The sequence below is a fragment of the Mauremys reevesii genome, linkage group 3, assembly GCF_016161935.1.
Source record: "Mauremys reevesii isolate NIE-2019 linkage group 3, ASM1616193v1, whole genome shotgun sequence".
Classification (NCBI taxonomy): domain Eukaryota; kingdom Metazoa; phylum Chordata; order Testudines; family Geoemydidae; genus Mauremys; species Mauremys reevesii.
The window spans coordinates 100,736,804-100,754,350 of NC_052625.1; the positions used below are offsets into that span (position 1 = coordinate 100,736,804).

Below are 17,547 nucleotides of genomic sequence, written 5' to 3' on the forward strand. Positions count from 1 at the left end.
GTTTGAAATGTGGCTTCAATGTATAAAATTTGTCCAGTAATAGCAAATAAAATGCCACATAGCTTCTGTATCACAAACTTCCTTCCAAGGAAAAACAATGACAAGCAACATTTTAGATTAAAAAGCAATTAAAATTGGTTATGTAGTCCCTATAATTGACTAAAGAGCCATTGTGCATTCATTTGGTAAGCAACGATCATTTCACTAATTTTTCAAACTAAGTTATATACCATGACACGTGGGTTAACAGAAACGATGCTAAGGAAAATGAGACTCCTCAGTGCCTAAGAAACAGACATCTTCCTTGTTTTCTAGTATATGCTCTCTCATTCCTTCCTATTTTGCTTTGCTTGCTGATGGCTGTCAAATGCTTCATTCTGGGAAGACTAAGCAAGACTTCCTCTTAATCCGATGGGAGCTTCCATGGATCTGACATCAACTTTTGATAAGCACTGCTAAGAGAATCTCTCCCAAAGACTGATCAGAATATCTTCTTGGATAGATTCCTGTTGCCCTGAAATGCAGTTCCACTGGGCAAAAGTAATAGAACTAATTTGAATTTAAGGGTGAGGGAAAAATTGAACAACCACTTCAGAATTTCTTTTTAAATTGATCTAATGTAAGTTTATCTGGTTTTCTGCTGCTGGATTGCAAGCAAATACAAGATTAATTTATGTTGAATATACAGTAGGCAAACTGACTGCAAAAATGAAATAGGTAGCATACAGAAGAGATTAAACAAATGTGTGGCCAAAACAACCGGAGCTAATATAACCCTTATCTATATGGAGAACTATCAAGAATTTAGAATGCTGCTGCTTTGCATTTTCATTTCCACATCAGTAACTACTCCTCTTTGGTGCATCATTTTTTTTCCCAAACAAAAATTTAAATACATAGTCAGACTTGTTATTTTGTGTGATACAGCACAGAATGGTAGGATGTGTGGTACACCCTCAAGTACTGATAAACCAAAAGGCAGTCAGTGAATTCCATTAATTTTATCTTGGGGTGAGAACTTACGTTATTTCACCAGTTTGTATACAAATTCTGAACACCTTTTCTGGGACAAAATTTACAATTTTTTGAACTGTATTAAGAATAATTAACCCTTCACATCTTGCATCTGTCAAATAATAAGCCAAGTTTACTATAAGCTTATATACCTATGACAGAATTTTCAATTAGATATAAAACATAACAAATTTTGCCCTGGGAATACCTAAAGAGGAGTGAATGACAAACATATAGCGCTAAGGTGCTAGAAGGAGTTTATCTTAATCATTCAATATGGGAAACTTTACAAAAAAATTCTCCATTATTTTCTAACTATTCCCCCTTGCAAAACACAATTAGTCACTATTTCCAATTCGTGATTAAAATAACGAAATCACTCAGTTTTTACAATGCAAACATTTTCTTCTAAGGGATTTTTCTTCTCTCTTTCTTTTAAATTCTGTTCATCCCTACAGTTATGGCTTCAGTGCAGCAGTCATACACTAACACAATATGCTGCTTTGATTTAGCACAAATGCTTAATTTTTTTCCTGCCCAAATTTAAAGAGTGGTCCTCCACTTCATGAAATACTAAGAACCTCTTTATTGTTCATTTTTAGTATCATACCCATTTACTGAAAACAGTTTTGTAGACTAACTCCAATTTTTAAGTAGGTCTTGAATGTTTGAAGCTACTGAGTTACAGTCTTGAACAGTAGCTCTACAAACAGGATTTAAGAAAAACTAAAAGACTTAACATTAGATGCTTGCCCTTATCCTTGAAACAGCATCTTCACTGAGTTTAAAACTGTTTCAAACCTGAGTCCAAGGTTATTTGATTTGGTAATAAAGAACTAAAGGGGCATATAAGTTAGCTACAGTTTTTGCTTAGAACCATCTCAACAAATTTAATTAAATGGCTGTAAAAAGATATTCCGTTAAACATTTATAAAAATTCACAGGATGAATGAAACTGATAGCCAACGCCAAACATTTTACAAACTGAACCAATAACTAGTTTTTTTGGGGGGGTGAGGTGGAAGGGGGTGCGGGAAAGATTTAGCTGAATGAAAGAAGACACATAAAAGACACTGAAGTATTCTTCTCACCACAGTGGAGATGTTTTCACTTTTCACTTCGCACAGCAATAACACATGAAAACCAGTATGAAACGCAATTCAGTCATGTTATTCACTTGATTTTTTTTTAATGCAAAAATGTTTTATCCTTTTGTTTTGCACTTGACAGAGTATGATGTGAATACAAGAATACTAGATCAGGGGTCCTTGAAGAGACTATGAACAGGTCAACTGTATATACATTTTCAATATGGATCTTTCAGACTTCCAGCTTGTCTGATCAAAGAGATGGTAGCAAACAGAGTGTAACTCTTCTTCAGTAATAATGGAAGGGAGGGTAGGTGAAGTCAGCTATTTATAGTTCAGTAAGACAAACACAACTTTATTCCAGCTTTTGGACCCCTGATTTATTGCCTCTCCTCACAGGAGGGTGAAACACTGACAGCAGTTACAACAGAAACTTTTGGCATATGACATATTAACACAGGATTGATCCTGCATTGCCACTGCCCATCTTGCATCTTTTCCCCTTTGCCTCTCTTCTTCAAGTGTCCTGTGTCACCTGTTCTATTCCCAAGCTCTGAGTAAACCCACAGCTACGACAAACATCCAAGTTTTTGTGTGTGTCTGTTTTAAATATAATGCTCCTCAGTTAAAGCCATATGACTGAGGTAAAACTGTGTATGATTTGTGCTAGGAAACAACACTATCCAATAGACAGTGAATACTCCTCCAACTCCAATGGTCCTGCAGAAATTAATTAAAAGAAAAAAAAAGGACATTTTTCTTCCTCAAGATAAAGTTAAATTGATCTATTTGGATGTAGGTTGTCAGATGTGGTACCACTTCTTATCTTTGCACTTCATCATCAACTAAAAATAAACAAAAAAGTAAAGATATAAATACAATTAACATTTCCATACAGTGCCACAGACATGCAGAGATACAATCATATAAAAGACAATCAGTTCTTTATTTTTCATTATCTCACAAAGCTTTTTAACATTGTGATGAATTTCTCCAACAGTAATATCAGCAGATTCCATGATAAATCTGCTAAGGGTGAATATGCTGCTGCCTTTCTGGCTCCTGATTGTGAGGGTGACAACTCAACAAGGGCAGGAAATTTCAGTGGCAGGTAGCAAGACAGGCAGAGATCTGGAGGGCCAGCAATGAGGGTATCTGTTCCTGGTGGCTGCTCAGAATGATCAAACTGGGATTTCTGCAATTGTTTGTATGCAGTTGGTCTATCTGCAATTAAGGTCTTCGGGGCTCATGTGCATAGTGTAAAATAGAACATGTACATAATGTAAATAAAGTACAGTTAAGATACTCGACTCCATGACATGAATTCCTTTAGCAATGGAAACTAACCTGCAGTATCCACCATGACGCGTGCCAGATAGGTACAGTTCAGCTCTAAAAAATTCCTATACAGTGAGGCTGGTTACTTTAATAGCAGACATTGTCAGCTTAACCATTAGGGAAAAATGTTATGCACCATAGGAAGAGTTAACTATTAATCATACTGATTCCCATTTCTTGCACATTTCTCTTTTTCAGTGAATATAAAGTTAATTGCACATCTTATACAACTCTGATATAGTAACATGTTGATGCACTAAAAGGACTCACCTCATGAGCATGTTTAGAGAAAGACTCAGCACTACCTAGCATAGCAGCCGTTCTTTCGTCCAATTCTCCTAGTTTCTGCCCTCTTTCATCTAGTGCAATCCTGGCTCTTGCTAGTTCACCAATTACTCCAGATGCTGATCCTTTAACACCTTCAATACCACCAGGCCCTGGGATATGCTGAGCAAGACTTCTTGATGCTTTTCCAGATGCTGATTCTCCAACTATATATATTCAAGGAACAAGATAGCCTTATTTTTCTGTTTTGGGTTTCTATAAACTGATTAACTTTTCAGTGGTAACATTAGACACTGTTTAACTCCAACTTCAAAGCAGAAAAAATTAGGAATTTAACTCAAAATGATCATCCATTTAGTCGTTCTGTTTGCCTAAAACAACAAACAAATACTGATGTTTAAAAAATTCTATTAACCTCACATCAGATGCTACTATAAAATTACTACTTTTTTCATTAGCCAAAAGAGGGGCCAAATTATTTTTCACTTAGGACACCAAATAACTAATGGCAGACCTGATTAAAAATCATACTGATTATTTGATATTTGTGAGGTCAGTTAATCAGAGAAAAATAATTTTTTATAGTAATCTGTTTAAGTCTTAGCTTAAGAAAACAAAATAGTGTCAGATATCAAAAAGAAAAAAATTACTTGTAATTTCTGGAGCATTTTTTTAAATTTCCGTTTCAATTTATTCTTACTGCAATCAGAATATGCACATTTCTGGTTGAAAGGGCTGTTGCAATATCTTGAAATTTTCTGGTCAGATTTTATATTTCCATACAGAATGGTTCTCATTCCATTTAACAATATAGAATTATATTACTGAGTGCTTATCAAAAGAATGGCATCAATGAATTGTTTCATTTAGATTACAAGTGGAACCTGTAGTGAGGCCTATACTTAACTACTATTCTGGAGACATTTTCAGATACTTCTATAACTTTGTCAAATTTTTACGTTTCATTCAGAAATTTGAGCCAAGACAGGTTTGCTGTTTTTGAGAAAAGTGTGAGTGAAAACACAGACATTTGCAGTTATAAAATAACAAAAACAAAACACACTTGTGGACATTTTTATAGATAGGTCCCTGAGGTGGGCAGAGCAGAGGTGGGCAAACTACGGCCCATGGGCCACATCCAGTGGGATCCCTCCTGCTCGGTCCCTGAGCTCCTTCCCCCAGTCCCTCCCCCCTGCTGCTGCTGCTCCTCCCCCGCAGCCTGCCCTGTCACTAGTGTAATCCTCTAGGCGGCGGAACAGTGAGCTTCTGGGGCAATGCAGCTGCAGAGCCCGGCCTGTCCTTGTACTCTGTGCTGCGCGGTGCGTGGCTGTAGCAAGTTGAGTGGTGAGACAGAGATATGTAATGAAGGAAGCACAGAGAACTCCTGCCTCATTCGCTGTAGTAGAAGTTAGATGGTGTGAATGAATAAAGAAGAGGTGGTCCTGACCTCAGCCTCATTCATAAATGATAAAGCCAGAAGGAAGCACTGTGATCATCTAGTCTGATGTCCTGTACAACAGTGGTTCTCAACAAGGGGTCTGGGGCCCCTGGGCGGCTGCGAGCAGGTTTCAGGGTGGCCGCCAAGCATGGCCGGCATTAGACTCGCTAGGTCCAGGGTAGAAAGCCCTAAGCCCTACTGCACGGGACCACAACCTGGGGCCCCGAGCCCCACTATCCAGGGCTGAAGCCAAAGCCTGAACAACTTAGCTTTGCAGTGCTCCGTGTGGTGTGGGACCCTGAGAAATTGCCCTGCTTGCTAACCCCTAATGCCGCCCTGGCTTTCATATGCAGAAAAACAGTTGGGCCATGTAGTTTTTATAGCATGTGCAGGGGGGATGGCTCAGAAAGAAAAAAGGTGTACAGCACAGTCCATAGGACTTCATGAATTAGTTACTGTTTGAAATACAGCAGATCTTTTAGAGAAAGGACAGTTACCTGTTCCGTAACTGGCATTCTTCGAGTGCTTGCTCATGTCTATTCCGCAGTAGGTGTGCGTGCGCGCCACGTGCACTGGTGCCAGAAGTTTTTCCCTCAGCAGTACCCATAGGGGGAACGCTGCTGCGACCCCTGGAGTGGTGCCTCTATAGCGCACTATAAGGGGAGCCATGTGCTCCCCCTACCCTCAGTTCCTTCTTGCCGGACCAACTCTGACAGAGGGGAAGGAGGGCAGGATGCGGAATAGACATGAGCAACACATCTCGAAGAATGCCAGTTACGGAACAGGTAACTGTCCTTTCTTCTTTGAGTTATTGCTCATGTGTATTCCATAGTAGGTGATTGCAAGCTATGTCCGATGGAGGTGGGTAGGAGTTCTCAGATCCCCTGGCTGAAGCACAGCTCTACTGAAACCAGCATTATCTGTGGCATGGGAGACGATCACATAGTGCAATGTGAACATGTGTACTGAGGACCTGGTAGCAGCTCTACAGATGTCCTGGATAGGGACATGGGCCACAAAGGCCACCAATGAGGCCTGAGCCCTTGTCGAGTGAGCCCTTATGACAGGTGGTGTGGGAACCCCTGCTAGGTCATAGCATGTGTGGATGCACAATGTAATCCACCAGGAAAGCCTCTGGGTGGAGATCAGTTGACTATTCATTCGCTCAGCCGAAGCCAGTGCTCTGTGCACATTGAGCATATGGAGGCAACGTTCCTCATTAGAGGCATGAGGTTTGGAGCAGAGGATAGGCAGGAAGATGTCCTGGCCCATGTGAAAAGTGGAGACCACCTTAGGGAGAAATGCTGGGTGTGGGCGGAGCTGAACCTTGTCCTTGTGAAAGACTGTGTAAGGGGGGGGGGGGTTGCAGGTCAGGGCCCTGAGCTCTGAGAGCTGCTGGGCTGACGTGATGGCCACGAGGAAGATGGCCATGAAAGGTGGGACCATGAGCTTGTGGCCAGGGGTTCGAACGGGGGCCCCGTGAAGCGGGATAACACCAAATTTAGATCCCACTGAGGGACAGGGGCTCTAGCATAAAGAAAGGACTGGTCTAGCCCTTTAAGAAAACACCCAGTCATGGAATGGGAGAAAACCGAGCAGCCCTGGACTGGCGGATGGAACGCCGAAATAGCCGCCAGATGCACCCTGACAGAGGAAGGGGCCAGGCCTTGAGTTCTAAGGTGAAGGAGGTACTCGAGGATAAGTTGGAGCGGGGTGACTTTTCAGAAGTGCTGTGCCGAGTCTTCATTTATTCACTCTAATTTAAGGTTTCACGTGCCAGTAACACATTTTAACGTTTTTAGAAGGTCTCTTTCTATAAGTCTATAATACATAACTAAATTATTGTTGTATGTAAAGTAAATAAGGTTTTTTAAATGTTTAAGAAGCTTTATTTAAAATTAAATTACAATGCAGAGCCCCCCGGACCGGTGGCCAGGACCCGGGCAGTGAGAGTGCCACTGAAAATCAGCTCGCGTGCCGAAGGCGGCACGTGTGCCATAGGTTGCCTGTCCCTGGTCTATAAGGTGCCGCCAGGACTCTGTTGCTTTTTACAGATTCAGACTAACACGGCTACCCATCTGACACTACAAATTCTATGCGCTGCACTGGAACCAGTGTCGACTTGGCCTCATTCGCTAAGAGGCCTAGGTTGGCACACATAGCTAAGAGCAGGTCCACGTGGTTTTGTACCTGGGACCACGAGTTGCCCTTGAGCAGCCAGTTGTCAAGGTAGGGGAATAGCTGTACCCCTTGGCATCTGAGGTGGGCCGCCACTACTGCCATATACTTTGTGAATACCCTGGGCACAGTGAACAAGCCCAACGGAAGGACCGTAAATTGGTAGTGGTCACTGCACGAAGGGGTGGCTAACATCTCCAATGCCCTCTGGCAAACACCGGCCTCCCTTGCGCCGATATCGAAAAAGGCAGAGTGCAAATACTTCATATCCATGAAAGGGCATGAATACCTTCATATCCACCAGGCCCCCAACTTCCTAGTCGGCGTTCTGGAGCGACTAGAAGAGGGGCGAGGAGAGACTGGACTAGGGCTGCCCGACGCGGGTCTAGCCTCACCCCTTGCTTTCTCTCAACGCCTCAGAGGACGGGGCCTTACTCTGCTTCTTGAATGGGGAGTGGTGCCGGCCACCAGAAGGTGCTGGGAGATCGATGCGCACCAAAGACAAAGTGCCCGGTGCCAATTCTGCTCAGTGCACTGGGGTTGGGGCTAGTGCTGACTCCATGAGAAGGGCCCAAAGTCTAATGTCTCTCTCTTTTTTAGTTATGGGTTTAAAGGACCTGCAGATCTTACAGCGGTCACTGATATGAGATTCGCCAAGCAGCGGAGACAGTCGGCATGCGGGTCACTTCTAGGCATCAAATGCCTGCAAGACTCACACGATTTAAACCCTGGGGCCCAGGGCATGCCCCGGCCTGAACACCAAGTAACTAGCTAAGCTGAAAACTTTATTGAACTAACTAACACAGGTACTCCTAACAACGAAACGAGTTCTGGGACGAGCTGCAGCAAAGCTGGGGGAAGTAGTTCCAATGCACCGTCACTGGCAGCAAGAAGGAACTGAGGATGGGGGGAACGCGCAGCTCCCCTTATAGCACGCTATAGAGGCGCCACTCCAGGCGTTGCAGCAGCGCTCCCCCTATGGGTACTGCTAAGGGAAAAACTTCCGGCACCGGTGCACATGGTGCGCACGCACACCTACTGTGGAATACCCATGAGCAAGCACTTGAAGAAGAAACATCCAATCTTGATTTAAAAATTTCCAGTGATGGAGAATTACCAATACCCTTGGTCAATTGTTTCAATGGATATTGTCCTCACTGTTAAAAAAAATTATGCCTTATTTCTACCTGAATTTGTATAGTTTCAGTTTCCAGCCACCGGATATTGTTACATTTTTGACTGTTAGACTGAAGAGAAAGTTACTCACCTTGCAGTAACTGAGGTTCTTTGAGATGTGTGTCCTTGTGGGTGCTCCACTCTAGGCGATGGTGCGTCCCGAGCCCGTTGATCGGAGATTTTCGGTAGCAGTGCCTGGTTGGGACGCAGGCACTCAGTTGGTATCTCCCGTCTCGTTGGAATCTTCCTGAGTGCGTGCGCCCCACACCCTCCTCAGTTCCTTCTCTACCGTGGAGAATCATACTAGTACTCCAAAGCAGAGGGGAGGAGGGCAGGGAGTGGAGCACCCACAGGGACACACATCTCAAAGAACCTCAGTTACTGCAAGGTGAGTAACTTTCTCTTCTTCTTTGAGTGCTGTCCCTGTGGGCGCTCCACTCTAGGTGAATGTGTAGCAGTACCCACTATGATTGGTGGGACTTTGGAGATGCGGCAGTGAGTACTGTAGATAGTACTGTATGGTCTACTATGATGTCTGCCGTGGTGTCTTGTGTGAGAGCATAGCCGCTTTGCAGATGTCAGGAATGGGAACATTGTGTAGGAAGGCAACGGATGTCGACATGGCTCGAGTGGAATGAGCTCTAATGCCTTCGGGCGATTGAATATTTTGCACATGGTAACAGGATCTGATGCAGTCAGAAATCCACTTGGATAGACGTGTTTAGAGATAGCTGTACCTTTCGATCTTTCGGTAATGGAAACAGAGTCATGGGAACTTACAAAATGGTTTAGTCCTGTCTAAATAAAAGCCGATTGCTCGCCTGACGTCGAGAGTATGCAGGGTTGCCTCTTGCGGAGTCTTGTGAGGTTTGGGATAGAATGTAGGTAAGTATATAGGTTGGTTGAGGTGGAAGGTCGATACCACCTTAGGAAGAAATTTAGGATGTGGTCTCAAAGTGACTGTGTCTTTGGAGAAGATTATGTAGGGAGGGTGGGCCATTAGGGCGCTCATTTCACCAACTCTCCCTGCTGATGTTATGGCAACTAAGAAAGCCACCTTCACGAACATATGGAGATGAGAGGAGATAGCCAAGGACTCAAATGGAGGTTTCATAAGAGCACGAAGAACGAGGTTAAGATTCCATGAAGCCGCTGTTGGGTAAATTTCAGGGTAGAGATTTTGCAGGCCAGTGAGAAAGCGTTTTATGGTGGGGTGGGTAAAGAATGAATAACCGTCTAATAGGTCATGGAAGGTGGTAAGTGCCGCCAGGTCCACTTTGATGGAGCTGAGCGAAAGTCCGTCCTGTTTTAGTTTCAGGAGGTAGTCTAGAATTTTAGGAAGGGTCACGTTATTGGGTGCTAAGTGATTACGTGAGCACCAGAGGGTGAAACGCTTCCACTTCTGCAGGTAGGTTTTACGAGTGGAGTCTTTCCTACTGTGCAGGAGGACATATTGGACTTGCTCGGAACAGGCTAGTTCATGGGTTTGGAACCATGAAGGACCCAGGCTGTGAGGTGGAGCTTTTGGAGCTGGGGGCGAAGGGCCCGTCTGTTGTCCTGAGAAACGTGGTCTGGCCTGTTGGGGAGAGCCCCTGGGTGACGGGAGGACATGCAGAGTAGGTAGGGATACCACATCTGTCTTGGCCAAGCCAAGGCAATAAGGATGACCCGGGCCTTGTTGTCCGCAATCTTCCGAAGAACCCTGTGTAACAGAGGGATTGGTGGAAGGCGTACAGGAGGGAGTTGTTCCATGGGATGAGGAATGCATCTCCTAGGGATGCAGTCCCGAGTCCCGCTCTGGAGCAAAATGGAACATTTTCGATTCTGGGTCGTGGCAAAGAGATCTATTGACGGGGTGCCCAGAGGGAGAAGAGCTGTTGGAGTACTGCGGGGTGCAGTTCCCATTCACGCTGTGTCAAGAAGTGCCTGCTAAGTGCGTCGGCAGTAGTGTTGTGGCAGCCTGGTAGGTAGGAAGCGATGATTTGTATTCGATGTTGTATGCACCAATTCCATAGTTGAATGGCTTCCGTGCAAAGGGAATGTGATCGGGCTCCCCCTTGTCTGTTTATGTAATACATGCATGCTATGTTGTCTTTTAAGGCCCGAAGAGATTTGTTCTTTATGAGGGGAAGAAAGTGAAGGCATGCTCGCCTCACTGCTCTGAGCTCTAAGAGATTTATGTGTAGGTGCGTCTTTGATGCAGACCACTGGCCTTGTGCCCTGTGCCGCCCTAGGTGCACTCCCCAACTGATTAGGGAAGCGTCTGTGGTGAGCATGAGTGTTGGGGAACATTGCTGGAAGGAAACCCCTGTGCAGAGGTTTTCTGGACTTGTTTACCAATGTTGGGAAGCTATAACATTGGGAGGAGGAGTTAGCAGCATCCCTAAGGTGTGTCTGTTGGGTTTGAAATTGGAATTGAGCCAGCCCTGGAGACATCTCATGTGTAGCCTGGCGTGGTGAACCACGAAGGTGGTAGCTTCCATGTGACTAAGGAGCTGTAGACAGAGTCCTGGAACGAATAGAGAGCGTGCGTTTGAGCTGTGTGATACCGAGAAATCTGTGATATGGGAGCGAGGCCCTGCTCTGGATTGTGTCGAGATAAGCTCCGATGAACTCGATCTGTTGTTTAGGTGTCAGGGTGGATTTTTGGATGTTTATTTGGAGGCCTAGGCTGTGAAAGAGGGTAGCTTGAAGTGTCTCGCCATAGGAGTTGCCGTTGATGAGGCAATCGTCCAGACAGGGGAAGAGCGTGACCCCGTGTTTGCGGAGGTGAGCCACAACCATGGCTAGAGTCTTGGAAAAAAACTCTCGGTGCTGTGGCGGGTCCGAAAGGAAGAACTCTGTATTGAAAATGGTCGTGACCGATTGTGAATCATAGGAAGCGTCTGTGAACTGGATGAATTGATATATGAAAGTAAGCATCCTGTAGGCTGAGGGCTGTGAACCAGTCCCCTTGATTCAGTGCAGGTATTATTGTGCCCAGTGAGACCATCTTGAATCTTTGTATCCCCACGAATTTGTTCAGTCGGCGTAGATCTAGTATAGGCCTCCATCCTCCGGTCTTTCTGAGTTAGAAAGTAATGGGAGTAGAAACCTGTCCCTTGATTTTGCGTCGGCACAGGTTCCACTGCACCTAGTTGTAGAAGATGCGCCACTTCTGTGCGAAGTAAGTGGTCATGAGAAGGGTCCCTGAAGAGGGACGGGGAAGGGGGAAGGGTAGGAGGGTAGCAGAAAGTTTGTCCTTATCAAAAGGGAGATCCTCTACTTTGGTCTGCAGTTCTTTGGGGATGCCAGATGCAGAGAGCCATGAGGATCTGCGCATAACCACAGCAGTTGCAGTTGTACGGGCTGCTGTGTCTAGAGATGCCTGTAGGGCCGTTCTGGAAATCAGTTGGCCCTCAATCAGGATTGATTTGAAGTGTGCTCTCCTATCCTCTGGAATGTAGGAGGCAAATTCAAAAGTTTATTGTAATTATCAAAGTCGTAACTGGCAAGGGGAGCAGAATAGTTTGCAATTCTGAATTGTAGTATGGAGGACGTATAAATCTTGCGGCCCAAGACGTCAAGGTGTCTAAGGTCCTTGTCTTGCGGGGTGGGTCGATATTGTGACTGTTTTGTCCTCTGTGCGACTGCATCCATGACAAGGGAGTTCGGTGGTGGATCAGAAAATAGGAAGTCAGCGTCCTTAGCATGGACATAGTATTTACATTCGGCCTTTTTGTAAGTTGGTACTAAAGACGCTGGGGTTTGCCAGAGAGTGTCAGCCGGCTCCAGGACTGCTTCATTTATAGGGAGCGCGATTTTTGAGGGTGCAGATGGTTGAAGGATTCTGAGGAGTCTGTGTTGTGTCTCCTGAATCTCTTGAAAGGGGATATCTTGACTGAGTGCCACCCTCCTGAAAAGTTCTTGAAATTGTTTACAGTCGTCCACGGCCCGTGGAGGCGGAGGGAGGAGGGCTCCATCCAGGGCTAATGGAGAGTTAGGAGTTGGTGAGTCAGGATATGGTGCATAACTTGCATACTCAGGAGGGGGCTCAGGCACCTTAGAAGTGGACGGAGAAGGAGATTGAGGCACAGAAGGAGGATGATTGGTAGGAGGATGTTGCCAAGGGTACCACTGAGGCCAAGGCATAGGGTAGGAGAACCCAGGTGTCACCCATGGGGGAGAGAAGTAGGGAAACTGAGGCTGATGGCCTTGAGCCGTGACATGAGGTGGCAGAGGTGCCTGTGGAGGAGAAGCAGGAGGGGAGAACTCCGCTTGCTGCTGTAAATCAAGTTCACCGTCAGTGAAAACCAGTTCAGGTGGAGAGAGTGGTGGTTCAAAAAATGAGCCCTGTGTATCTAGGAGCGGAGAGTGAGGCTCAGGTGGCACTGAAAGGTCACATTGAGTGAGAAACTGTTGCTCCTGCTCCCTAGGCTGAGCTGAGCCTGCTCTCTGCTCTAGCTCATTAGCAGGAGAAAGCTTGGAGATGCCCTGCAGGGGGTCTGCTACTGGTGCCTGGGTGGAAGATAGGCTTGGTGCCAACGTTTTTCTCCCTGCAGGGGAGGATTGTGCTGGCGGCACCATGGCCGTTTGCGGTGCCGAGGAGGCCCGCACTGCCGGCACCGCGGCCCTTTGCGGTGCCGAGGGGACCGGAGCCACAAGGACCTTGCTGATATGGGAGGTTGGGTCCCTGCCTCTGCGCTCTGTCGGAGCCGCGGCTGAGGCATTAGAAAAAGCTGAGGCACCTGCCTTTGGTGTTGTCAGCACAGAGGGTAGGGATCTCGCGGGAGACCCTCTACCCTTGTTAAAGTCTCTCCTGTGAGACTGTTCTGCTTCTTGCCTCCGCTCCAGGGAGGGTGAAGCAGTGCTGCCCACCGGTTCTGATCTGGCTGGGGAGCGTGTGGGAGCGGGTTTAACCTTTCCCGTCTCCGAAAGCGGCTGTAAGGATTTTTCCATCATCAGCATTTTGAGCCGCAGATCCCTGTCGCAACGAGCTCTTGACTTGAGGCTCGCGCAATGGAGGCACTTCACAGGGACATGGGTGTCCCCGAGGCACTTCACACAGTATGAGTGTCCATCTGTCCGTGGCATGGATTCCTGACAGGAAATACACCTTTTGAATCCTGAAGCTCCTGGCATTATGAATTAGAGATGGCCGAGGAAAGTGTCTCAATGGGAGACAAGCCTGAGGGATTTTTTTTTAACTAAGTAACTATGTAACTACACTAAAGGAAGGGAAACAACTGGGATGTAACTAATAATTATTTCTATGTTCTTTGTTACTGTTTCCTATAGAGACCAGGGAAGTAAAGGCAGCACTGCCCTGAGTTCCGTCTTCGGCCGAGGACGGTTGAGAAGGAACTGAGAAGGGTGTGGGGCGCACGCACTCAGGAAGATTCCAACGAGACGGGAGATACCAACTGAGTGCGTGCGTCCCAACCAGGCACTGCTACTGAAAATCTCCGATCAACAGCGCCGGGACGCACTGTCACCTAGAATGAAGCACCCACAGGGACAGCACTTGAACAGTGCATTTTCAAATTTCTGTTCCCCATGAAGATACTTACAGAATGTAATCAGTTCTAAACTTTTAATCATTCTTGTGGTTCTTTGAATTCGAATATCCAAATTCTGAAATCTAATAATCAGCATCCTTGAATTATAGACATTAAAACTAGGCACAGTATTCCAGTAGTGATTGCATTAGTGCCAAAACAGAGATGTGACTATATCATTTCCTACTCTTACTCAATGTTCCCCTGTTTATATATCTAAGGATCACATTAGCCCTTGTGGTCAGCAATGCATTGGGAACTCATGTTCAGCTGATTCTCCACTAGTATCCCAAGGTGGTTGGTTTTTTTCCCCCCACCAAAGTCACTGCTTCCCAGGATAAAGTTGCCTATTTTGTAAGTATGGTCTACATTCTTTGTTTTTAGATTTATAACTTTACATTTAGCCATATTAAAATGTGAACCAGATCTGTCTATGACTGACCTGTCCGCTTCATTATTTACTACTTCCCTCCCATATTTGAGTCATCAGTACAGTGGATGGATGGTGCTCAGTGAATCAGGTATGAAGCCACATGGCGATGATGAACACAATTATGTATCAACTGTTTTATTTATTGCACCATCCAACCCCTGCATAAATGAGGCAGAAGATTCAGTGGAAAGCAATATGTGATCTTGGACTTAAGGATTTCATTATATTGCGTATAAATAAAAGAGTTATGTTTGCACAGAAAATCTTATTTCCTAGTTTCCAAGTGCTTCTCTTTGCAACATTAATCTTCTTTTAATGTACAATTTGTACAGAATATTTAAATACATTCTGCATGGTTCACTACTTTCCTCATGTGGAACTACTTTTCAGAATAAAAAAAATGAACTTACAGAGTTCTTCTCTGTCGAGTGACTGTGCACCACCTCCAAACAGGCCTTTAAAGAACCCCCTATTTGGGGCTTCTGGTGTTTCTACTGGAGTGAAGAGCTCACCCAACATTTCCTTTGTAATGAAAAAAAAAATTATTGCTATAAAGCTCTTATAAAAAACACAAGATTACTGTAGTCCATTTTCACTTTAACCATCTACCGTTAGGGTTTGCAATTTCATAATGCAACATATTCACATTAGAACAGAACTTTTCAGCAGATATTCAGAACAATTATCTTCTATGTTTGGCAGCATGCCTGAACAGAAGTCAAAAACAGATCAGGAAACTCTTCAAAGTCATCTGCTAACTAATAGTTTGAGGTTGTAATACAGGAGTACTTGAAAAGTAATATTTGAGAATAGCTATGTCTTCCCCCAACTGAAAATTGGGCAACACTAACTCTTTTCCGACTGAAACTACATTTACCACGTTCTGTTTATGTCCAAACTTATGTGTAGTTCATGTTATTCTGCCTAATTTTTAAATATTGGCAGAATTTCCATAGCTTCTGATACACAAGTCTGTGGCTATCTAATATTTCATTGTGGCACCATGTCTTCATTATATAACGAGCTGCCTTTATGATTTTTTTCTGACTTCTAATATGCAAAACATACAAATTCAAGAACATGTAAATCAGGTCCAATTAAAACGAACACTCAGCTTCTTTTTCCCCCCTCACTTACAGCTGTGGCTGAAAAGCTGTCTTAGTTCTGGAATTTTTAAAATGAGATAAACATTAGGATGGACAGCGAATGGATATTCAAGGATTCAATTTTGGGAATTCTAGGATGAAATCCTGGCCTCATTAAAGTGAATGGGAGTTTTGTCATTGACTTCAATAAGGCCAAGATTTTACCCCTATTGTGTTACGTGAAAACTCCTGCAAAATGTTATTCTTTCAGGGACATTTTTCTCATTTGGCTCTGTTTCACCCAGAGGCTCATGAGCATGGAAAAGAACTGATCCAACAGCATGGGAGCAACAGTTTTCATGAACTTAACTCTAAATAGATACGTATGTAATAGTAGAAGAAGATGTACAGTGCACACATTCCTGATGGATGTCAGAGAAACCACAAGAAATCTATCCTATCCCAGAATTTCTGTTTCTACAGTGATATTAAAATTTGCACTTAGTGGCATAAAGGTATATGAAAACACCTATACCTTTGATTGAAGTTCTGAGATGCTGGGTCCTCCCTAGATCCCCACTCTTGAGTCCCATCCCTTTTGTGGGAAGTAGACATAACGGTGGAATTTTCAGAAACACTTGGTGCTCCTTAACTATTCTCCCATTGAAATTAGCATTAACTTCAATAGGAGCAGAGTCAGGACAATGCTGACTGCTTTTGAAAATCTCACCCAAGATGCTTACATGATATTCACAAGGCAGCCAACACACACACTGAAGCGTACACAGTATACAACACATCCTGGTATTTAATGTTCAGTTCAATTTTTATCTAAATTATTCTTATGAGAGTTATAAACCCAGGACAGATGACTAAGTGGACTAAGAATCAGGCTTGTATGCTTACATGTTTCCAACTATGCACTGCTGTTGAAGATCCCACAGTACTTTTCCAAAAAAGGATAATGCCCTAATCCTGCAACATGTTGCTTGTTGCATGTACATCTTCCACAGTTCCAACACTGCGGGAATTCTTCCGTATCCAGAACTGGCGCTTGTGGAGTCCCTTTATGCTGCTCTGGGCTTTTTATTTGTCATATGGGACCAAAAAAGAGATCAGAAGCTCATGCTTCGTCTCTGAAATTTCTGCAACATAATGCGTCAATCAAAATACCTTGAGTTTGTGCTCCCTGCCTCTGGCAGCATGTATCTTTGATTACAACTATTTTGACTGGAGGAATTTTGAAGTCCTTAACTGCAAGAATAATCAAGGAAGTTTCACATGGAACATGACTGACAAAAAAAAGGAAAAGACTGCCCCACGGATATACAAGGGATGTTTCACACCACCAGTTGGGAGAAAGGGAACTGAAGCACGAGAGATCATGATGTGTTATGCACTGCAAAGCCCTCCAGTGCACCATAACTTCTTTAGAAGGGGTTTTAATCTCCCATGTGATTATCAAGAATTAAGATCTGGGACCTGTAGAGGATACCTACTTATGAAGAAACAACAGCATTAACAGTTACCTGTAGGTTTTCACAAGTTTCTTGACTGTACGTGATTCTCTGGATTTCTGTAGGTGAGACAAGATACAACGCCTGTCCGTTGTTCGTGAAGCAGAATGTTCTGGCTATCCGCATGTTGGTAAGTGGCAGGTAATATACATCCAACAATGGCCTTAAACTTGGCAAACTTGAGAAGAGAATTAAAAGATCATTTCAGTTTTACCTTATTATTATTATTGTTCAGTTTCTCAATTTATATTTACAAACTATATTACACTTCTTTTTAATCACGTTACTAACAGTACTGCAGTAGACTGGTAAGTATAATTCAGTGGGGGCATGAAAACTCGGTGATAACAAACACAACATGTAGTGAACCAAGTAGCTCCTTGATTTTAGACCTAACCCCCCCCCCCCGGTAGAACAAAAGTTTATTGCCTAAAATTTAAAGTAGCATTGAACAATTA

General features: G+C 44.2%; 1 protein-coding gene across 14 annotated transcripts in view; it reads right to left on the reverse strand.

The window, feature by feature from the left end:
- Positions 1–440: 440 nt before the first annotated feature.
- Positions 441–17,547, reverse strand: part of STXBP5 (syntaxin binding protein 5) — a 193,745-nt gene continuing 176,638 nt past the window's right edge. For all 14 annotated transcript variants that reach the window (XM_039529651.1, XM_039529652.1, XM_039529656.1 and 11 more), the window contains 4 exons: positions 17,102–17,267; positions 14,898–15,009; positions 3,711–3,931; positions 441–2,947 (listed from right to left, as the gene is read on the reverse strand). In XM_039529651.1, coding sequence (XP_039385585.1) covers positions 2,906–2,947; positions 3,711–3,931; positions 14,898–15,009; positions 17,102–17,267 — 541 coding nt within the window. In that variant the 3' untranslated portion in view covers positions 441–2,905. The remainder of the gene's footprint in view (positions 2,948–3,710; positions 3,932–14,897; positions 15,010–17,101; positions 17,268–17,547) is intronic.